Genomic DNA, 23,144 nt, shown 5'->3' on the forward strand with positions numbered 1-23,144 from the left:
CATACGAGAGGGAAGGAGAGACGTCTATTCGTCTAGATATTTATTAGGTGAAAACCAGACTTATCATTGAATAATCAAAACGTTTTTTTTTTATGTTTACTTGAAATTTGAAATTTTTGTTAAATACCGTAATAATTATGCGCAAAATATCCGCACCCTAAGAACCGATTCAAAATTAAAAGTACAGAACTGAATCTAGATATATAAAAGTTTTAGTATTGAATCTACCCCTGCGAAAAAAATGAAAGTTAAATTATCAACTTCTAAATTTGTTTGAAAAGAACGTGATTTTTTTCGTGAATCATTTAAAATTATTTTGACTAACCGTTTTAACTTTTAACATATTTTGACTAAACCGTTTTCAAAACGACATTATAAATTGAAGTTTTAAATGGTCCACGAAAAAAGTCCATGCATTTTTTCAATCAGCTTTGAAGTTTGGTGATTTTTTCTAAAAAATATTCTAATATATTTAATATATATATCTCCAAAATATTAGTTATAAAAATAATTATAATAATTATAGTACTGAAAAACAAAATCATAAATTTAATATGTTTGGGACATTTTGTTATTAGTGCTACTTTGTAATCGGACCCATTAGGGTTTTCTGTGGCTTTTATTTTTTATTTTAGTTTGTACCTATACGCAATAGTTTGTTCCCCCTTGTGGGAGGAATTTGTCGTCGGGAAGTTTCTGGATATTGCCCCTCACATAGCAAAGGTTCATATGGTGGTAAATAAGATCTGGAGCTATGGTGACTCTAACTCTAAAGTAGAGGTGTATGATGTGGATGCTAGAACGATGAGATTCAAGATATCGAGTTTGAAAGCTAGGGAGAAGGTAATCAAAAGAGGGATGTGGAATATTGTGGATGTTCCGATGGTTGTGAAGAAGTGGTCTCCAAAGGCTGAAGAGGAGAAACAGGAAGAAGAAACTATTCCGATGTGGGTTCATTTGAGGAAGATTCCGCTCAGTACGTTCTCGTGGGAGGCTCTTAGTTTCATGACGAGTATTGTGGGGTATCCAGTCTGTCTGCACCCTGAGACAATTGCGTGTTCCAACTTTGATGAGGCTAAAGTTTTTGTCAAAGTTGACATAACAAAAGCTTTATCAAAGGAAATTGATTTCACATGGGGAGGTAAGGAGTTTACGGCAGCTTTCCATTACCCGTGGTTACCATCTAGGTGTAACCTTTGTGAGAAGTGGGGGCACACTGATATGGTATGTGGGATGAAAAGAAGAGAGAAGAAGCCGGAAGAAAATGGGAATAAGGAAGAGAGTCCAACAGCTAAAGTAATGGAGATAGTAGGAGAACTAGAGAAAAGTATTGCTGTTCATGAGAGATCTGTTCAAATAATGGAGGTTGGTACTAGTAGAAAGGAGGTTTCAGAGGTAAAGAAAGCTGATGTAGTGGAAAGTTCGGGTCAGGACTCAGAATTGAGGAAAGGAAATGGTTGGTCGCTAGTATCGCCTGACAAAATTGGCAGAGCTCACTCCACACCGGTGGAAACTAGTGTAGTTCAAATCTCTGCTTCCAAGTTCTCTGTTCTATCCATAGATGTGGAGGAAGGGGAGATAACTGGAAATCAGGAGGATGATGGTATCGAAAATGAGGAGACTGAGGCAGTGAGCATTCTGGAGGGTGATGTGTTTGAAGATGAGATTCTTGATCAAATGGGTATAGAAAAGGATAAGGCGGTTATGCAAAAAGGAGGTAGAAGAGTTCAGAGGGCTAAAGCTCAACAGGTTCAACCTAAGAGTAAAAGGTCCTCTAGACGTAATCTATAATCATGGCAAGTTTCTTCTGGAATGTTAGAGGATTTAATAAAGATTTGAAGCATTCCGTGGTAACTGACTGGGTAAATAATATGGAGATGAAGTTTGGCTGCATTTTAGAGACTAGAGTGAAGGAAGGGAAAGCTGAGAAAATTCTTAAAAAAGTGTTTAGTGGTTGGTCTTCTATAACAAACTATGAAGACAGTAGAGGTGGAAGAATCTGGTTAGTTTGGAGAGACATGATTCGCATGACTCCTGTATATAAGTCTGATCAGATTATAACCTGCTTTGTGGAGATGCAAGGTGAAGAGGGTTTTTATTATTCATGTATATATGCTAGTAACCAAGAAGAGGAGAGGAGGGCGTTGTGGGAAGACTTGGCTCATCACAACAGTTCTTCCAGTTTCAAAGATAAAGCTTGGTTGATTATGGGTGACTTTAATGAAATATTGGATGGTGGAGAGAGTTCAAGATTTGATAACATGAGAAAGGTTTCTAACGGGATGAGCGAGTTTCAGAGATTGGTTTTGCATTGTCAGCTTACCGATATGGCTTACCAAGGGCCAAAGTATATGTGGTGCAACAAGCGGGAAGATGGGATCATTTGTAAGAAGTTGGATAGGGTTCTACTGAATGAAGAGGCGGTTCAGAGGTTCAGCAATGCATATTCTGTTTTTGAACCAGGAGGCTGCTCAGATCATATGCGTTGTACAGTTCAGTTTTTTCCTCCAGGCGAAAAAGTTAGAAGACCTTTCAAGTATGTTAACGCTATAGGTAGTCTTCCTGATTTTCTACCTATGATCCAAGGATATTGGGATTCCACGGCGAGGTTATATCACTCAACTTCTGCGATGTATAGATTCTCAAAGAAGCTAAAGACATTAAAGCCTTTGATTCGAGAGATGGGGAGAAATAAGTTGGGTAATCTCACTGTAAGGGCTAAGGATGCGTACGAAGTATTATGTGAAAAACAGAAAAAGACACTAGTGAACCCAAGTGCTCTAGCAATTCAAGAGGAGGCAGATGCATATGGGAAGTGGTTACATATTGCAAGTTTGGAAGAAGATTTTCTCAAACAAAGAGCGAAGTTACACTGGTTAGATGTGGGAGACAAGAATAACAAGACCTTTCACAGAGCAATAAAAACTCGTCAAGCTCAGAACATGATCAGAGAAATCAGACGTAGAAGTGGAAGAGTAGTAACTACGCATTCTGAGATTAAGCAAGAAGCTGAAAGTTTTTTTGCTGAGTTTCTTAATCACAGACCTGCAAACTATCAAGGTGCTTCGGAGGAAGAGTTACATGAGCTACTCAAGTTTCGCTGCTCATCAGATGATTGTAGACAATTGGAGGCAGTAGTGACAGAGGAGGAGATTCGCAAAGTGCTATTTGCGATGCCAAACAATAAGTCACCAGGGCCAGATGGATACCCAAGTGAATTCTTCAAAACAGTATGGCCGGTAATATCTCAAGACTTCATTATTGCGGTTCAATCTGTCTTCCGATATGGGTTTTTGCCGAAAGGTGTCAACTCCACCATCCTTGCGTTAATTCCCAAGAAGTTAGACTCGATGGAGATGAAGGACTACCGACCTATTGCGTGCTGTAATGTTATCTACAAGGTGGTTTCAAAGATCTTGGCAAATAGACTTAAGAAGCTTCTGCCCCGCTTAATAACAGAGTCGCAGTCTGCTTTCATTCAAGGTCGGCTTCTTATGGAAAATGTTCTTCTTGCTTCTGAGTTGGTAAAAGGCTACCACAAAGAAGAGATTACTCCGAGATGTCTAATGAAAATAGACATATCAAAAGCGTTCGATTCAGTCCAGTGGGAATTCATATTGAAAAGTATGAAGGTTTGGGGATTTCCGGAGAAATTTATGCATTGGATAAAGCTCTGCATTACTAGTCCATCTTTCTCTGTACAAGTAAACGGTGATCTTGCGGGCTACTTCCAAAGCTCTAGAGGTCTTCGACAGGGTTGCTCATTGTCTCCATACCTTTTTGTGATGTGCATGAATGTGCTGTCACTGAAGATTGATCGTGCTGTGGCTGAAGATAAGTTTGTCTTTCACCCGGGATGTAAAAAGTTGTCGCTCACCCACTTGTGTTTCACAGATGATCTAATGGTCTTTGTAGAAGGTTCTAAAAGATCCATTGAAGGTGCTCTCTCAGTATTTGAACGGTTTGAAAGCTGGTCTGGGCTGAGCATAAGTTTGGAGAAATCAACAATATATATGGCGGGGGTTGCAGAAGCAGAGAGAAGTAGTATCTTGACGAATTTTCCTTTTGCAGTGGGTGAGCTTCCAGTGAAATATTTGGGGTTGCCTCTAATGACTCAAGCCATGAGGAAACAAGATTATCTCCCTCTACTGGAGAAAATCAGGAGTAGGATCTGTACCTGGACGTGTAGGTTCCTGTCTTACGCAGGAAGACTGCAATTGATAAACTCAGTTCTTATGAGCATTGTGAACTTCTGGACATCAGTTTTCAGGCTACCAAGTGCGTGTGTTAAAGAAGTGGAGCAAATTTGTGCTGCTTTTCTTTGGACCGGTCCTTCACTTAAAACTTCAAGCGCTAAAGTGGCTTGGAAAGAGGTTTGTAGTCTGAAGAGTGAAGGTGGGTTGGGAATTAGAGAGTTGAAAGAAGTAAACAAGGTGTATGGGCTTAAACTGATATGGAGGATGCTGGCTGGAGATTCTTTGTGGGGTAAATGGATTAAAGATAATCTGCTTAAAGGGAGAAGTTTTTGGGAGCTAAATTCAAAAATGCAGAATGGATCTTGGATGTGGCATAAAATGTTGAAGCTGAGACCAGAAGCGAAGAGGTTTTATCAGAAAGAGTTGGGCAATGGTAGAAATATTTCCTTCTGGTTTGATTCATGGTCGAAGCGAGGTCCTATTTTTGATCTGTTAGGCCCGAGAGGTATCATCGATATGGGAGTGGGCAGAAATGCTACATTGGAAGAGGCAGCGCAAAATGTACGTCGAAGGAGGAGACATCGAACTGCTCTGCTTAATGACATTGAGGGAGAGTTGAATGTCATTGGGTGTAAATTGTGCCCTGAGAAAGAAGATACCAGTATTTGGAGAGGAAAATCAGGTTTCAAACAGAAATTCTCTTCGCGAGATACTTGGCTATTATTAAGAGAGAGTAAACCGTTCTGTTCTTGGTCCAAAGGTGTCTGGTTTCCTCAAGCCACTCCCAAATTTGCATTTATAACTTGGCTCTCAATCAAGAACAGATTATCTACATTGGACAGAGTATCCAAATGGAGTCAAGGAGTTGATACTACTTGTGTTCTATGTAAGAATGCTGCAGAAACGAGAAGCCATCTATTCTTTGAATGTGAGTATACTTCTCAGATATGGGAGTTCATCGTAAAGGGAGTCTTGGGAAGTTCATACACTAATGTTTGGTCTGAGATTTTGTTGATCATTGCGGATGATAAGAGGGAGAAGATGAGTAGATTCTGTATACGGTATACTTTTCAGTCAGTATTATATGCAGTCTGGAGTGAGCGTAACAGATTGATGCATGGCGAGAAGCTGTTACCTATGCCAGTAATCAAAAAGCTAGTCGACAAGGGAATAAGAAACAAGATTACTTTGATGAGAAGAGATGGAGCAAAGGGAATGAAGCAGCTAATGCAATATTGGTTTCTTACTAGATTGTAAATAGAAAGCTATATGTAGAAAGGGGGGGGGGGGTAGTAAAGTTCTCATATAAGAAAGGAAGCACAAGTTGTATACAGGCTTTTTTGAATCATAACATTAATTCAAAAAAAAAAAAAACTAACTTATTTAAGAGGATTTTATATTTTTAATGAAGTTTGGCTAGTTCAATTAGTATGGTTAATTTCATTTGGTTTAATAAAATTTAAGATGGGTTCCGTTGTGTGTAGAGGTGGACATCATTACTCGATATTCGTTTTATACTCGTGATTTGACTCGTATTCGCCTTAAAAAACCGAATACTTACTGTTAACAAGGCAAGTATTTACTACTTGCAAAGACAAGACAAATATCAAATATCGTTTCATTTTTTGATATTTGCCTCGTTATTCGTTACTTATTACTCGTTTTATAACATACTAGTTACTTGCTAAATAATACTTGTTACTTGCCTCCTACAGAGTTGGTTAGAGTTGGTTCCAAGTAACAGGCTAGATGGAAGCTAGATTCTTCTCTTTTATTTACTTTACACAAATATATTTTTTATAGTCTGATTCTTTTGTAAATGTAATTCTTCATCATAATAGATCAATAAATTTGAAATTTCGTCAAAAAAAAATATTTGTTACTTGCAATATAAGATTCATCATATTATCACTTATGTTTGGTTTGCATTTACGAACTTTTTATTGCATGAACAAAACGTTTTTTTCTTGCAGGAGCAAAACATGACTAAGAAGTAGATAATTTTTTTTTTGAAGCATCGAAGTAAAATGGAAGAACAATGAGTTTCGTATGATCTTTCAATATTTTGAATGCTTATTTTCATTTTTGTCTACTTCCTTGAAAATTCATGTGACTTTTAGATGATAAAATTTTAGAATATGTGTTTTTTTATATGTAATCAAAAGATAATTACTTGGTTTAACAATTAACGAGGCAAGGCAAGGCAAGCCAAGGCAAATTATCAAAAGAAATTTCCAGTACTTCAAGTAAGTCAAGTATGGTCCTAACAAAAATTACTCCGACAAAGCCAAGTCAAGTATGGGTTCCGTTGTGTATTGTAGAAATTTTAAGTCGATTGCAGATTCAGAAACTGCAATTCGGTTTGAGCATTTTGGTTCGGTTCACAAGCGATAGAATTGGTTTAATATCCAAAGGGGGAAGGGAGACACAGACATGGTTTGACTCTTTCTCTCTCTCGTGTCATCAGAAAGAGAGAGAAGCTAAAGAATGGCGCACGCGACTCTCTCTCACTCCCTCATCCTCTCTTCCTCCAGGTTTCACCTCCCTCCCTCCCTCACTCTTCAAATGCATATTCCATTTTTGATTCTTCTGCTTCCAGGTTCTCTCGTCTCGGCTACAGCACCAGATTTCTCAGACACCCAAACCCTCTTTCTCTCCCCCTAACCAGACAAAGATTCCGATGTTATTGCTCCGACCAGACTTCTCCTTCTGTAAGGTAAAATTCATGTCTCTGGCTTCTTGTTAATTGCATTCTTTTGATTCCATGAAGTTTTAGCAGGAAACGTGTGGTCTCTGGAGTCCAGCCTACAGGCTCAATTCACCTGGGAAACTATCTAGGCGCTATCAAGAACTGGGTCGCCCTTCAGGTACGTACCTCCACTATTGTTGTGAAGTTAAAGGCTTTAAGGAAATGCGTTTATTTTTCTCTTGTTGCTACAAATATTCATCTCTCTTTTGTTTCAGGCTTTATGTGTTTAAATGTCTGCAGGATACATATGAAACACTCTTTTTCATTGTAGACCTTCATGCGGTATGTACCAATCAAAACCTTTCTAAAGTTTTAAGTATAGGTAGTAATATTTCCTTGTGTTTAGTTTATCTGTATTGACCAATGTAGATAACACTACCATATGACCCGCAAGAACTAAGAAAGGCAACTAGGGATACCGCAGCGCTCTATCTAGCATGTGGTGTAGACATTTCTAAGGTTCGTTTTTTTTATTTTAACTCTTTATGTGAAGATCTGAGATAACTTATCAAAAAGAGTGTCCTTGTAGGCTTCGGTGTTTGTGCAATCTCACGTCCGCGCTCATGTGGACTTAATGTGGCTTCTGAGTTCATCCACACCTATTGGTTGGCTACAGAAAATGACTCAGTTCAAAGAGAAATCTCGCAAGGAGGTGCGTTTAATGTTTTTGTATCCTCATGTTATGTGATTGTATACATAGAGGATTCTGTTTACTGATTCCATTTTGATTTTGATCTCTTTTTTTTGCGTGGCAGGGGGGTGAGAATGCTTCTGTGTCTTTGTTAACATATCCAGTTCTGATGGCTGCTGATATCCTCTTGTATAAGGTGAGTGTCATCTGAAAATTAGTGTAACAAAGAAGGAACACTAGTAAAATAAAAGAAATGCTTTTTTTGCAGTCGGATTTTGTCCCTGTGGGTGAGGACCAGAAGCAGCACCTAGAGCTTGCCCGCGACCTGGCACAGCGTGTGAATAATCTATATGGTGGAAGGAAGTGGAAGAAGCTTGGAGGGTATATAAATCTTGCTTTCTTCATTTTAGAATATTAAGTATACCGTTCAATTCAATTGCTTATGATCTATGCTTTGTACATGCTTCCTAATGGCTTAATTTTCCTTAGCCGTGGTGGTTCGATATTTAAGGTGAGACTTTCCAAATGCTTTGTCTATGCTCATTAATTTTGTTGATTATCACAGATGGTTAATCGGTTTAATAAACTATCCTGTTTTGTAGATACCAGAACCACTCATACCACAAGTTGGAGCCCGAGTTATGTCTCTTACAGATGGTCGTTCCAAGGTAGAAATGTTTTCTAAACTAAAGCTTTTGTTGTTTTTATTTTCTTTCTGCATTCAGCAGTTGCGTCACTGTTGGTCCTAGTGTTAAAGAAATAAATCACATTTTAAACGTATCCTATTGGAAATATGTTGTGGTTATTGTTAAGTTGTAATGATTAACACTTCTGTGACTTGCGTCCCTACATGTGGTCCGGATACAGTTTTGTAGTCAGATAATTTTAGAGGAATTCCTTACCGTCATTGTAATCTTGTAGATGTCCAAGTCTGCACCTTCTGATCAGTCCCGGATCAATCTCCTCGACTCAAAAGATGTAAGTAAAATTAACTGGCCGTTGTCACCATCTATATGAAAGCTGTGAAAACTCTTTAGTTTACAATGACATACAACCCATATATGCTCAAGCTCTCAGATAAATATGTGTGCCTGGTGATTAGTAATGTACACACACACATATTCTTGTAGAGTTCTGTCATGTTGGCTGTAAGTGAAGTTCGTCTGCTACTAAATCTAAATTCATCCTCTCAAAAATTATGTAGTTGATTGCGGATAAGATAAAACGGTGCAAGACAGATTCATTTGTAGGGTGAGTGCTAATTATTTTCTCTTTCTTGTTACTATTTTAGCTTAAAATTGAGATATCTAAATTCAAAAGTTGATGTTTCCAACAGCCTTGAATATGACAATGCCGAGAGACCAGAGTGCAACAATCTCCTCTCTGTATATCAGATTGTCTCTGGCAAGACAAAAGATGTATGAAGAAAAGAAATAATTGGTTTTGAATCTTAAAGATTGCTTTACTTTCTCGTTTTAGTCATAATCATAATCACCGGGGAACATTTTTTGCAGGAAGTGATGGAGGAATGCAAAGATATGAGCTGGGGCACATTTAAGCCTCTCCTTACGGATGCTGTGGTCGAGCATCTTAGTCCAATCCAGGTCTCTGCAAAGTCAAAAAACTTTTAAACTCAATCAAATACTTTCAAGTTTGTACCATTTAAGTTCATCCACGTAATGTGTTATTTGGTTTGGTATATGTTTTCGTATGCAGGTCCGTTATCAAGAGATAACAGCAGAGTCAGCGTATTTGGATAAAGTATTGACAGAAGGTGCGGACAAAGCCACGGAGATAGCAGAAGTCACAATTCGCAATTTAAAACAAGCGATGGGGTTCTATATATGAGGAATAGTGCCAATGGTTGGTTTCTAAGTTCCAAGTTTTCTAAAAAGAGAGTACAGATTTTGTTTTTGGTGGAAGAAAAAGAGTTAAGGTAGCCAAACGATTCTTGATTCTTAATTCTTGAATTCTTGAATTAGTTCGGCCAAATACTGCTCATTTTCATTATAAGCATTGTTCTTGAAATAGAAGCATATTATTGCAAAAACGTTTTTGATCTGAATAATATTTCTACGATTCAAAATATTCACAAAATTTCAGGTTCTTGAGTAGGGTTGCTTTTAGGTCTATCTGACACCTAGCTATGTTGGATCAATGATGAATTTAGGGATGTTTATCTGTCAAAAGATGAGAAGTAAACACATACATGTTGGTGTGGTTCAAAATCTACAGATTTGTGCAAATACAAAGACAAACGTAAAAAAGAAACACACTAAGCCAAGCCGGAAACTAAGACCATGATAAACCAAACTACATACAAAACCAGAATATTAGGAGCTACGTTGCTTTCTCGGCAAGCTTCTTTCTCTGCAGTTTACTTGGTTTGGTTGATTCATTGTCCTCTTCGAGCAGCTTGGGTTTTAAAACGGCTATAATAAATATAACTCGATACGTTAGTTTCATTTAATTTTGGTGATTTCTCCAGACCATTTCATTATTATAAATAGAGTTTTTGTATTCTTACAAATTCAGAACATTACCTTTTAGCCTTTAGCATTGTGGAGCTTCTGCGTTCGTTTCGACCAAAAACGTTCATGAACCACTCTTGTTTGCATGAGAACAATATGTACCCAATCGTCAATCCAAATACAACACCAGGTCCAAATCCTATCGCAGCTGCCACCCAACTCACCACCTCTTCTTTTTCTTCCTCTGGTTTCGACTTTTCATGCTGCTGTGGTGCAGGCGCGTGGATATCTCTGCAAACTTCATCGAGAGCCGGACCAAAGAGTCCAGAGTTCTCCTCGAACGAAGAGCACTTTTGTCTCCGAAACTGAGTGCCTCCTGGTACTAGACCAACAAGCTGATTGTGAGAAAAGTTCATGTAGGAAAGATACGAGAGGCTCCCTAGCTCTTGTGGAATTTCTCCGGAAAGCTTGTTTTGGGAAACGTCCAGTGACTCGAGAGCTGTCAAGTTTCCCATAGATGATGGGATGTGATGGGTGAAAGCGTTGTATGATAAGTTGAGCACATGAAGCTCTTTTAATGCACCGATGGACCGTGGAATCTCTCCTTCGAGTTTGTTTCCAGAGAAGTCGAGTGCGGTGTAGATTTTAAGAATACGTACCAGCTCCATCTCTATACCTTTATTCGTCAAAACCATTGAGTCATGATAATAGCCAAAAGAATCTCCCATGTACTTTTCTTTAGACCGATCTTCGTTAGCCTTAAGTGATGACATGGCACTCCAGTTCACAAAGTAATTTGAAGGCAAAGTTCCTGTTGAGAACAAAAGCTGATTAATTTAGGAAACTTAAGAGCAAAAAAAAACGAATTGATACAAATATATCCGTTTAGGATTGTATATTGATCATATGAATGAATAAATTTACAATATTTTCCGAATTTATTATAACAGTCTCAAAATCTTATTTTCTTTTACAAAAATAATTTTCATAATCGTAAAAAGCGTACCATTGAAGTGATTATCTGATACGTCTATGATTCTCAACGTAGGAAATGAGGCTTGATGTACCGGTCCATGAAATTCATTGGAGCGTAAGACAAGAACTTGAAGATGTTTTAGGGAACTCAACCAGACAGGAAAGGTGTCACTGATTCTGTTGCTTTCCACATTCAAAACTTCAAGAGTTGAGAAATGGATCAAAGATCTTGGAAGCTTACCCGTGAGTTGGTTATGCCCGACATCAAGCGACCTTAGACTTGCAAATGTGTTATTTGGAAGATCTCCACTAAGATGATTCTGACGAAGGTTTAAAAATGAAATATTGCTCTTGAGGTTTCCCATACAATGAGGGATGACACCGTTGAGGTTATTGCTAGACAAATCAAGAGTGATTAGAGAGCGCATATCACATATGAAAGAGGGAATCTCACCCGTGAAATTGTTATTGGAGCCAACCAAGTACTGCATAGATAGTCCAAGTTTCGTTGATCTTTCAAAACCAATGAACATGTTGTAGGAAAGATCCACAAAATTCAAAGTTGGTAGTGTCCATAGCCATCCAGGAACATGACCTTTGATTTTGTTGTTGGAAATGTCGAGATTCGTCAATTTTTTTTGGGTTCTTAAGAGCTCAGGAAACTCGGTGATACCGCATCCTGACAAGTACAACTGACTTATCATTTGCAAATGATGATTCACACCTGAACTTTTGTTGGTGGTTGAAACATGGTTCCCAGAGAGATCCAGTAAGAAGATTGACTTGAGATTCGAGTGTAAGATTGCATTCAAGTCAACAGTAGTGGGGGTGTTTAAATGGGATATATTAAGAAGTTGAAGCAACTTGAGATTCGAGAAGACACTAAAGTCAACCGGGCCTTGAGTGTTTAAACGAGAAAGGTCAAGGTCTTGAAGGTTTACTAATTTGGAAACGGATTTTGGGATGGGTCCTATGAAGTTGTTATTGCCAAGGACTAATGATGTTAATTTAGATGGTGAAGATATATTGCCAAATTCAAGAGTACCTTTGAGTTGGTTATCTCTCAAATCAACATAAGTCAAAGAAGGAATAGTGAATAGAGAAGAAGAGAGAGTTCCACTAAAAGAGTTGTCCCATGCCTCAAAGTACTCCAAGTTGTAGAGTGAACTCATGTTAGAAGGAAGTGTGCCAGTAAATTGATTGTGGGAGAGATATAAATCCGATAACATTTCAAGATTGAGAAGGGAATGTGGGAAGTTGCCACTAAGTTTATTGAATTCAACGCTTAAGAGGTTCATCTGGTTCATACTGCCAAAAGATGGCAACTCACCAATGAAATCATTACCAGAAAGATCAAGAATGGTAAGATGTGAAAGATTTCCAACTGAAGAAGGGATCCAACCACTAAAATAATTTTTAGAAAGGTCGAGAGTGGTAAGATGAGAAAAATTTCCAATAGAAGGTGAGATGTGACCACTAAAATAATTATATGAGAGGTCGAGAGTGGTTAGGTTTTTAACCTTATAAAGACTGCTATTGGAATGAAGTCGACCATGGAGGCAGCTGCGACTAAGGTCTAGCTCGATCACTTCCCAAGACTTGGTGTCACATGTGATACCATCCCAATCGCAACAGTCACTATTAATTGCCCATGACTCCGTCTTGGGACGAATGCCGTCCAAACAAGGTTTCTTTATCTCAAACTCGTTCTTGAACGTGAGAAGTGCATCTCTTTGTACAGGATGACACAAGTGTCGAGCAGGAGCTGTAAACACGGCCGTGAAATTATAAATGAAAAAGAGAAGAAAAGGAAGAGTAATATGAATGATACTCCTTGAATTCCAAGAGCCTTTCATTTTTTTCTATGTATGATAGTTTGGCTGAATATTAACAATGAAAAAGTAGAGATGAAAATTTGAGATGGTATTATGGTTGCATACTTGCATAACCATCTATTTATATATACATAATTGTATAATATATTTTATAAAGATAAATTCAATCAAGTTGACTCACTAATAGTTTTTCTACCAAGTCTTCTTGAAGTTGGAAAGGGTGGGTGAAAAGTCTTTTGTGTTGAATTCTCGATTTTTATACATTTTGGTTGTTTTACTGGAAAGTTCATATGTCCTTGTCTAAAACCAACTGCAAGCTAACATATTCCACATAAGCGAAGAATAACAAAAATGTAAACAGTACAAGCACGAAGACTCCATTTTTTTTTGAAGAAATATATTATAAATTAGTTCGATAAACGAAAATAGGTTTCGGTTACGAGCTCGATTCAAACAAAAGCTTCCTAGTCTACCAATTACAACACTAGCTTCGTCCACCCACTAAACCCGGTATATTCCGCTAGTCTGTTTCTAGCAACTCTAAGAAATCGATTCTTGTTCTCAACCGTCAATGATGATCACGAAAAAGTGAGGTTCTCCTTGTCGTCTCGGATGTCGGGAGTTCCCGTGTCGTCTATGGAGTAGCTAGGTCGCGATGATCTTCTCGAAACTTATAACCGTCACCTCCATAACACACAAACGCTATCGAAGAACGGATTTAGAACACAAACCATTTAAAAACCGATCCAAAACCGGCTATACAGACTTCGAGAGTGCCGAACCGGTCAATGGCCTAGAGATGCGAGGACCCAAGCCACGAACGCGAGGACCCCAATGTAAACAGTACAATCACGAAGACTCAATTATGCTTGATCAAAGAAATATAGGAAGAGTTAAATCTAATAATAAATATTTTTTCCACAACGCCTTCATGAAACTTTTGAGCTATGAAAGATTTGAACTCATCATAAGGTGAGCTGAATTGAACGGGGATAATTCGTTTTGCAACCCCCTATATAATCTACATATCCGAACATGTATTTAAAACGAAACTAAACCATACTGGCTATGCATGGCGTGTCACGTATGGGTATAATTTAGTTTGTGTTCACCAAATGTCTCATGGTCTAACCTTATTTGAGCTATTCAAAGTACACTCAAAGGTGAGCCTAGGCATGTGGGTTCGAACAGTTTAAGTAATTCAAGTAGGGTAGTTCAGAATTTGGATATTTCGGTTTGACCAAAATTCACCGAATTGAATCGGAAAAAAGTTTGGGTCGGTTCAGTTCAGTATTTTGTTAGTCCGGTTTAATTTTTCTTTTTTTACCAAAATGACTGAATTTTTTTGTTTCGATAATATTTTGGTTAAATTCAGGTAATTTCAGCTCAAAAATTTGGTTAGTTATGTTCAAAATTTGGTTAACAATTTAAAAAAAAAATAAATAAATAAACTAACCAATTAACCAAAAACCAAAGTATTTTATAAACTTGTCGAATCGAACCAAACTTCTCATCGAACTAATCGAAATTTCGGTTTGGTTCAAAATCCAGAGGCTTAGTTGAGCCGAGATCAATTGGAATAAACACCGACGAACAGAAGATAAGGCTATCACCCTAGTTTCGTTGAAAGAGGATACAAAAACTATTGTTTACTGTTTGGTTCATGATAAAACTCAATTCGATAAAAATCTCTCGATTCGGTTTAAATTCGAATAACCTCGGTTCGATTCGGTTTGTAGTCTCTCCACACATTTAGCAAAATTGGAGACTAGTGCAGTCTCCGCCTCCCTCCTCCATGCTCTCTCGTCTCTCCCCAATCCTCCGCCATAACCGTCTCTTCTCCGCAGAAGCGCGTGCAATGACACGCGCATCTCTCTACCACCACGCCCGTGTCCTCCAGCCCCTACTCGTTCGCTCTTCTCCGAGAATCGCCCTTGCGACCACACCGAATCTTCTCAATGTTTCCTCCTCCGATTCCTCTTCCATGTTCCACCGGAGATTCCACGCCCTACGCAATATCGTCGGAGGAGGAGATTGGAAGCTTCCGAAGCCAGCAGCGGGTCGCGTGTTCGCGGAGAGGAGAGAGTACAGGAAGATGAGGAAGAGAGCGCCTAAGAGAAAGCAAGAACTCGAGCTCAGCGTGAGCATCTGCATCGAAGAGCAGCTTCCTGACGATACCGAGATTCAGGTTCTTAGTCTTTGACGCTACTCGAAAATTCAGATTTAGCTTATTATAATCATTCTTTTTGTAGAATATTGCGGAGATGCTTCGTGTCAATGTTCCCATGGCGATGAAGCTGGCCTTCAACGGTTTGAAAGATTCCAAGTATAAAACGAGAGAAACTGATATAGAAGACGTTGGTGGGTTTGAAACCGTTGAGTTATCTGTGATGCTTTGCAACGATGAGTTCATCTGTAAACTCAATAAAGAGTGGAGGGGTGAAGATCATCCTACTGATGTGCTTTCCATGTCGCAGCACGTCCCTGAACTCAAACTTCCCGTTGTAAGTTAGAGAGATGTTCACTCAGTGTGGTTACCGAATATGGCTAAAACTAATCTATACATTGTTGGTGGTGTAGCTTATGATGGGAGATATCGTCATTTCTGTTGAGACGGCTGCGAGGCAGGCTGCTGAGAGAGGTCACTCTCTTCTTGATGAGATACGCATTCTTGTGGTAATGTTACTGTTGTTCTGAAATATACAAGTTAAATGTGAATTACTAAGAGTTTTGTTTGGATAAATTTGATTTCTTTTTCTTAGAACTATAGTTCTTGATCTTTGTTATTACCATGTAAGAAGTCAGTGCTGTGTTTCAATAATCTCTAGAAAGTATAAGAAGGGAAGGATCCTTTTTAATATATTCTTGATGTGATTTGTGTTGCAGCCTCATTTTGCTGATTACCTTTTATGTTTTATCTTAAAGATACATGGGATGTTACACTTACTGGGGTTTGATCATGAGATCAGCGACGAGGCTGAGAAAGAAATGGAGGAGGAAGAGGAGTTGCTGCTAAAGAGCCTTGGGTGGAAAGGGAAAGGACTCATTCAGAGTGCATATGACATTGAGAAAACAGCTAAGCCTCTGCCGGAGAAATCAGATGGTAATTTTCCTCCTTTTACATTTCTCTTCCTGGTTACTGTTCTGCTTGTTTTGTGCTAAGACTAGTGTTAAAAGACAGGAAGAAAGGGGACGGCCTAAGATTCTACAGACCCAAGTTCTCCTATATATTCTGTGATATGGATGGTAAGGTTTACCTATTCAACAATCTGTAGTTGTTGCTTTTTTTTGGTTTTCTTCTCTTATCTTATCGGATCATAATGTGAATGTTAGGCACACTGCTTAACAGCAAAAGTCAGATTTCAGAAGCTAATGCGAAAGCTTTAAAAGAAGCCACGCTGAGGGGACTTAAAGTCGTGATAGCTACGGGGAAGGTGCGAAGAGAACCGTATATCCATCCGATAACACTCTTCCCTTTTCTTTTCTGTTACTTGTTCTGCCTCTGAATGTTTTGGAGTTGGCTATGGCTAACATCATTTTTTTGTCACAGTCTCGCCCAGGTGCGATGAGAATCTTGAAAATGGCTGATCTAGCTGGACGCGATGGCATTGTTTCAGAGTCCTCTCCAGGCGTATTCGTTCAGGTCTCTTATTTTCCTTGACCAGTAATGACATGCACATTTCTAATTGTATATGTTTGATTTTATATATCTCACGAAATCTCTGTTTGATTACAGGGATTACTTGTTTATGGTAGACAGGGGAAAGAAGTGTATAGAGGAAACTTGGACCGGGATGTCTGCAGAGAGGTAATCCACTAATGATTTGTACTCTAGCACATATTTTATTGTCACACCCTCGGTTTAGTTCACAACATTCATTATACTATTTCAGATATTTAGGAATGTTGGTTTGTGATATGCAGACGTGTCTTTATTCTCTGGAGCATGGGATTCCTCTCATTGCATTCAGCCAGGATCGCTGCTTGACATTGTTTGACCATCCTCTTGTCGACTCTCTTCACACAACTTACAATGAGCCAAAGGTAGATTTCTGTGAAAACACAGTTCCCTTCTAGTTTGATTCCTTGTCGGGTTCTTACACAATCTCTAACAGGCCGAGATCATATCGTCGGTTGATCAACTTATAGCTGAAGCTGACATTCAGGTAACTCGTGGACTCAGAAATTTGATTTTGGTTTCTTGTATAAGCCTATGTACTGAAGTTCGGTTCTCTTTGTGTATCCGAAGAAAGTGATATTTATGGACACCACCGAGGGGGTCTCATCTGTTATCCGTCCGTATTGGTCAGAAGCAACGGGAGACCGTGCCAGTGTCGTTCAAGCTCAATCAGACATGTTAGAAATCGTCCCACCCGGAACCTCCAAAGGCAACGGTGTAAAAATGCTTCTCAGCCATTTGGGCGTTTCACCGAATGAGGTAAAAACAGAAAACTAGAAATAAATGAATCTTACTCAAAACGAACAGACCTGAAGTGTCTATTTGCTTCTAGTTCGGTAGAGATTTGTAAAAAGTCAATATTAGACTGGATTTGTCTGATATATTTGTTAATTAAGTAAATGTAGCTGATGAGGCAAATGGGATTTTATTGTATCAGATAATGGCGATAGGGGATGGGGAAAATGACATGGAGATGCTGGAACTAGCGTCGTTGGGAGTCGTTATGAGCAACGGTGCAGAAAAGACAAAGGCCGTGGCTGATGTGATTGGTATGAGCAACGACGAAGACGGTGTTGCTGATGCCATTTACCGATATGCCTTCTGAGTTCTACCCACACCACCACAATTTCACACTCGACTCCAGCTTTTACAACAAGAGATGCCAAATTTCATTTAGGCTATTCTTCTGATAGAAAAAAGAAACATTGTTCAATTCTTATTGAGAAATTGATTTATGGCAGAGACTTGTTTTAAGCAATTTATTAAAGTATGATTAGGACTACGACTAAAGACAACAATACACATGGCAAAATTGATAAAATAATCCCCAACTTTCAAAAATAAACCAAACATCTTCAATTAAAAACAAGTTATTTTAGTCTTAACATTTTAATCAAACATAAATAAAACTGATAAATTCATTAATCAAGTCATTTTAGTCCCGTCATAGTGTTGTTCGTCATATGTAACGGAACAAATTTCAAAATAACTTGGTTAACACAAATATAATTTTTTTTAATTTTAGTTTAAAAATTGAGAATTAACCTTGCTTGTTTAAAAATGATTTATTTAAAAGTTGTAGTTTTTATCACGATTAAATGGCTTACTTAAGCAAATATGTTTTAAGTAAGCTTAGAAATAATATAATGTAAATTCAAAAAAATTATTTCTAAGCTTATTCATAACATATCTGCTTATTTTATGCTTTGTTTTCATAACATACTAAAACTACGGTTTCTCAGTTTACACTATAATTCGTATTAAAAAAAAATTATTTGTTTAGAGTTATTTGTTAAAAAACTATCCAAAATCTTAATTTTATTTTATTAAATACTGATAATCTTACCAAAAGAAAAATACTGATAAGCTTTTAGCCTGCGTCTCTTCAAATGCCTGCGACTCTCTACTCTCATCAAGACAGGCCCAACTAGTAGCCCAATTTGCCTTCAAGAACGTTGATTTAATTCGAAACGGAATAAGCACGTGTAGGTACCTCGTCAAGGTAACTCCATGCAGAGCTGACACGCCCGCGTGACACTCTGCTCTATTGACTAACTGTCCACTTCACACGCGCACATATCCCGCTTCATCGTTCGCCAAGCCTCTCCTTTTACCTCTCCCATTATATATTCCTCAGCTCTCATTCTTCACAAATCGCAAAATAGCATAAACAAACAAAACAGAAAAAGAGAAAATGGCGGATCTTCATCAACAACATCAGCAACCAATGACGAGAAATCTCCACGAATCATCATCCTCACCATCGACACGGCAAACCGTGAGATTCCTAACGGCGGCGACGATCGGCATGTCACTGCTCGTGCTCTCGGGATTAACGCTCACCGGAACCGTGATCGGTCTAGTCGTAGCGACGCCGTTGATGGTTCTTTTTAGCCCCGTGCTTGTGCCTGCGGTGATAACAATGTGCCTTTTGACAGCGGGATTCTTGTTTTCCGGTGGCTGTGGGGTGGCGGCAGCGACGGCTTTATCGTGGATCTATAGGTACGTCACCGGAAAACATCCCATGGGAGCGGATAAAGTGGATTACGCGAGGATGATGATTTCGGAGAAGGCTAAAGAGTTGGGACATTATGCTCAGCCCCAAACGGACCAAACCACAACAGCTCCTTATTAGTCAATAAATGCTATATAGATCTATGCAACTTCTAATTTGTGTTCAATTTTGGATTTTTTTTATGGTTTCAGCTCGCCACCTTAACTTTTCTTTTAATGTTTTAACTTATCCTACGAATGCGTTTTTCTTTCTTTCTTTAAGCCTACGTACTGGCCATCTGTTTGGGACAAAATAGATATGATCTTCTTGGATAAATATATGAAGTTTCTTCCAGATGATATTGTTAATTTTTGAAAAAGATCTGATAATGCTTTGTTTTCAACTAGATGCTGTATAATGAGGCCCCTATGCACTTTTTGTACATGTAAAATAATCCTAACTTAACGAACTATGTTTATCTCCAAATATAATAAATACATGTTTATCTCCAAATATAATTTCAACCGAGTATATATCACTTATACAAAGATATTAACCAACACGTACCAAACATTTTTGGATAAGAGTACTCAATACCCCGTTTAGTGTACGAAAATTTTAAATGTCCAACTTGAATAAAAACGATTGGAAAACCTTTTCGGAAAGAGCTAATTCGTAAAACTATCTGCCACTTGATTTTCGTTTGTTCAAGGCTTTTTCTTCCTGAGAGTGTTTTTTTTTTATGTTACAAGCTAGGGCTGTTCAATATGGTAAAACCGAACCGTACCGAACCGAACCGAACCGAAATAGACAATATGGTTTGGTTTTGGTATATACCATATAAACCGAATGGATATAATTTTATAAAAACCGTAGGATTTGAATATGGTTTGGTATATAACCGATTAAACCGAATAAACCGAACAAAACCGATTAAAAGTAGAAACATGTAAGTATGTATCTATTTTATAACAATACATGAAAATCTATTTGTTACATAAGTTAAATTTGTGTTAATAACTATTACCATAATTTTATAGTAATAAAAAACCTTAATTTGTAAAACACTTGAACTATAACTAAATAACAATACATCGCAATTCAGACATCTTATTTTATTCAGACATCTTATTTTCTAAGTCTTTTTTTGATTTTTTGTTATTTTAGTTTTCACTAAATTAATATGAAGATTATAAATTTGATGGACAATAATTAATGGAAAATTTTTAATTGAAAAAGAATGACTTTAATGAACACTAAATATGGAAGAGTGAAAAAACTTTTCTTTCATGTTTCTGCTTTGTTTCATATTTTTATTTTCAAATTTTCAAACTTTGATTTTAGTTATAGATTTGATTATTTTATTTGATGGTAGAAGCATTTTTACTTTTTTGTTTATTTATTTGAACATGTAATATATTCTTAATAAATGACTGTGTTGACAATATGACTCTAAAATTCATATAATATGATCTCAAACAAAATAATTATGTTTTTGGTATAAAACCGAATAAACCGAAAACCGACGGTATATAAACCGAACCGAACCGAAGTAAATATGGATTTAGAATGGTAGTTATATTTTACTAACCGAAATACCGAAAACCGAAAAAAACCGAACCGAAACCGAACCGATATCCGGATTGAACAGCCCTATTACAAGCAGTTATTGTCTCTTCGTTGTACATGTCACAAAGTAAACTTTGATATTTGTCGGTAAGCAATTATTGTGGTACTACGTACAAAACATTTGCTTATACTATTCATAGCTTGGATAACGAGTTGTATAAACTTGAGCTTGGTTTTCGGTGGGTAAATGGTTACAAAAATATTTCGTCAATACCTGAGGTTTAAAGTAAAGTTGCTCCCTCTTTCCCAATATTTTGAAAAATATTACCCTTAGACATACTTTTAAGCCTCCCCATTACACTTTGACATACTTACAGCATGTGAGGTACTTCTAAGCAATGAAAAGTCACCAATACCCTTTGTATTCTAAATCGAGCAAACTAGGACCGGTCATTATCTATTTACTTTTCTCCTTTTTTTCATAATTAAGCACTTTCTTTTTCATTATTTTGCCAAAGCTAATTTTCTCCAAAACTCTAATTTCTTGAACTCATCAAACCGATTGAATTCTCCATTTCCAATTGAGTAGTCTATGTTCTCCTTCTTCCTCAATCAAATCCACCATCAATTATACTGTTTCTCTTCGACATCAATCACGATACGAAACCAATCGCGTCTACTTGATTGTGTCATAGTCCGGCGAAGATTTGCGGTTGCCAAACCGAATCAATATCTGGCTTCTTCCCCAAAAATGACAGGTTTTAACTTTCTTTAATTGTCACAATTTCAGATCTATTACTATGTTGTAAACCCTAAATCTCATCTAATTTCCACTCTACCTTCATGTGGCCGTAGATAACAGCGACACTTCCTGCCGAGATTCCAATCTACCCGAACGACTCTTTGCTACTGACAGATATCCCAGGAGAAGATTGAACATCTACTCCAAACCAAAAAGCATTTGTTGCCTTACACATCTTCTCCAATTTTTGTATTTTTCTCTACTTTTGATGTCTCAAATTCTAAATCTAACTGTTCTTAAATCTCACATCTACTTGAACGGCTCTTCATCACTAACAGGTATCCAAGGAAACAATAGAAGATCTACTTCAGACCCAACATCCTCTATCTCCTTAGGAATGTTCTACGTAACTTTAACCACACGGTTTCTAACCATGACCACACGATCTCTGGCCACGACCACACACTCTCTAGCCATGACCTCAACACTTCTAACTCTGCCCACATCACTACCTCTCTTGACCACACCAAACCTGCATACAAAATTATGTCGTCAACCATTAATCTCTTGACCACACCTTATCCAGAACAAAACGTGTGTGTGTGTTCGAACACTAGCAAGAAGAAACGCATAATACTTACTAACCTCAGCCCTCAGATTTCTCTTTATTATCTTTAATCCAACGGCTATTACGAAAGTCCACCACTCAATAAAGTTACCAATTAATTGCAACAAGAGAACTCTAACTAGTGTTTACCTTTTATAAACTTGGTCGTAACTATTAATACTCACAGGGGTATGATGGGAATCTCAACTCAACACAGAAGGCCAAAAGTACACCACCAGCATAAAGTACTTTAAAGTGTTATATACCCAGCCCAAAGTATGTCTACATGTAATGCTCTCCAATATTTTCGTCATATCGTTTAAATAGAAAAGTAAGCGAGGGGAGAATGATATATATATATATATATTTTTTTTTTTTTGCAGTGGTCTACCTTTTAAGGATGATATGATTGTTTTTATGAATGGGTCACTGACCCAACATTGCCGTACAGGTTATTAGTTTAAGATTACCGCTTACGAAAAGACACGAGTCATCTTGATTAGTTAAACCCATGTGCTAATAATCCATATCTTTAAACTTGAAGATGAACAAGATTAATAAAACCGTAGATCATGCTTCAAAGCCCATGTGCTAATCCATTTCAAAACTAAAAAGTAAGGAAGGAGAATGTATTAGGGGGGGTTATTGGTAGTTAAATTTTGAAGGAGTTATAAAATTTAGAAATTCTATTGTTATTGGTTTATGTATTCTTACAATCTTGTTAGAATCCTTTGTTATTGGTTTATTGACTTTTAAATTCCATATAAAATCTTTTGTTATTCAAAAAGTCTAGTTTTTATTGATTTTGTAATTCTAGTAAACTCTCTTGTTATTGGGACATAAATTCTCTCTAATTTTACTCATAACACTCAACTTTACAAATATCATCTATACTCATAAGATTCTTAGAATCTAGGTAACAAAAAACACAAATATACAAGCACAAAAAGTTTTGTATTACATTCTTGTTGTCATGTAAAAGATAATTGTAAAAAGAAATTTAAAGATAGCAAATTTTTTAAAGATAACATGATCAAGAATCATGAAAAAAATCATAGGTTGACCTTAGAAAACTTTAAAAAATCAAACAAGACAAATTCAAATATTTAAAAATAAAAAAAAAATATTTTAACATCAAATAACTATATTTCTTGAAATAAAAAAATTAGAAGTATTTTTATAGAAAGATAAATCTG

At 37.3% G+C, this 23,144-nt stretch overlaps 4 protein-coding genes across 5 annotated transcripts; 3 read left to right on the plus strand and 1 right to left on the minus strand.

The window, feature by feature from the left end:
- The first annotated feature begins 6,532 nt into the window (after positions 1-6,532).
- Positions 6,533-9,664, plus strand: LOC106446803 (tryptophan--tRNA ligase, chloroplastic/mitochondrial). Of its 2 annotated transcripts, none has more exons than XM_013888598.3 (15): positions 6,533-6,730; positions 6,796-6,912; positions 6,967-7,063; positions 7,186-7,227; positions 7,315-7,404; positions 7,475-7,597; positions 7,701-7,772; positions 7,845-7,957; positions 8,066-8,087; positions 8,179-8,244; positions 8,498-8,554; positions 8,781-8,827; positions 8,913-8,994; positions 9,091-9,180; positions 9,293-9,664. In XM_013888598.3, exons 1-15 carry the CDS (start codon positions 6,684-6,686, stop codon positions 9,422-9,424), a joined length of 1,197 nt encoding a protein of 398 aa, XP_013744052.2. In that variant the 5' UTR covers positions 6,533-6,683; the 3' UTR covers positions 9,425-9,664. The 2 variants fall into 2 exon arrangements, with proteins under 2 accessions (XP_013744052.2, XP_013744054.2); XM_013888600.3 differs by having other exon boundaries at positions 6,976-7,063.
- Positions 9,665-9,802: 138 nt separating this feature from the next.
- Positions 9,803-13,190, minus strand: LOC106446801 (receptor-like protein 32). Its single transcript, XM_013888594.3, has 3 exons — positions 11,054-13,190; positions 10,120-10,858; positions 9,803-10,008 (listed from the first exon to the last, which is right to left on the minus strand). Exons 1-3 carry the CDS (start codon positions 12,876-12,878, stop codon positions 9,972-9,974), a joined length of 2,601 nt encoding a protein of 866 aa, XP_013744048.2. The 5' UTR covers positions 12,879-13,190; the 3' UTR covers positions 9,803-9,971.
- Positions 13,191-14,588: 1,398 nt separating this feature from the next.
- Positions 14,589-17,818, plus strand: LOC106446802 (endoribonuclease YBEY, chloroplastic). Its single transcript, XM_013888596.3, has 12 exons — positions 14,589-15,045; positions 15,110-15,361; positions 15,438-15,533; positions 15,783-15,960; positions 16,035-16,103; positions 16,191-16,291; positions 16,408-16,500; positions 16,594-16,665; positions 16,782-16,901; positions 16,973-17,023; positions 17,107-17,295; positions 17,474-17,818. Exons 1-12 carry the CDS (start codon positions 14,653-14,655, stop codon positions 17,639-17,641), a joined length of 1,782 nt encoding a protein of 593 aa, XP_013744050.2. The 5' UTR covers positions 14,589-14,652; the 3' UTR covers positions 17,642-17,818.
- Positions 17,819-18,577: 759 nt separating this feature from the next.
- LOC106449986 (oleosin Ara h 15.0101) lies at positions 18,578-19,389 on the plus strand. Its single transcript, XM_013891641.3, has one exon. The coding sequence runs from the start codon at positions 18,731-18,733 to the stop codon at positions 19,169-19,171; it is 441 nt and encodes a 146-aa protein (XP_013747095.1). The 5' UTR covers positions 18,578-18,730; the 3' UTR covers positions 19,172-19,389.
- Positions 19,390-23,144: the final 3,755 nt, after the last annotated feature.

The sequence above is a fragment of the Brassica napus genome, chromosome A4, assembly GCF_020379485.1.
Source record: "Brassica napus cultivar Da-Ae chromosome A4, Da-Ae, whole genome shotgun sequence".
NCBI classification, from domain to species: Eukaryota; Viridiplantae; Streptophyta; class Magnoliopsida; order Brassicales; family Brassicaceae; genus Brassica; species Brassica napus.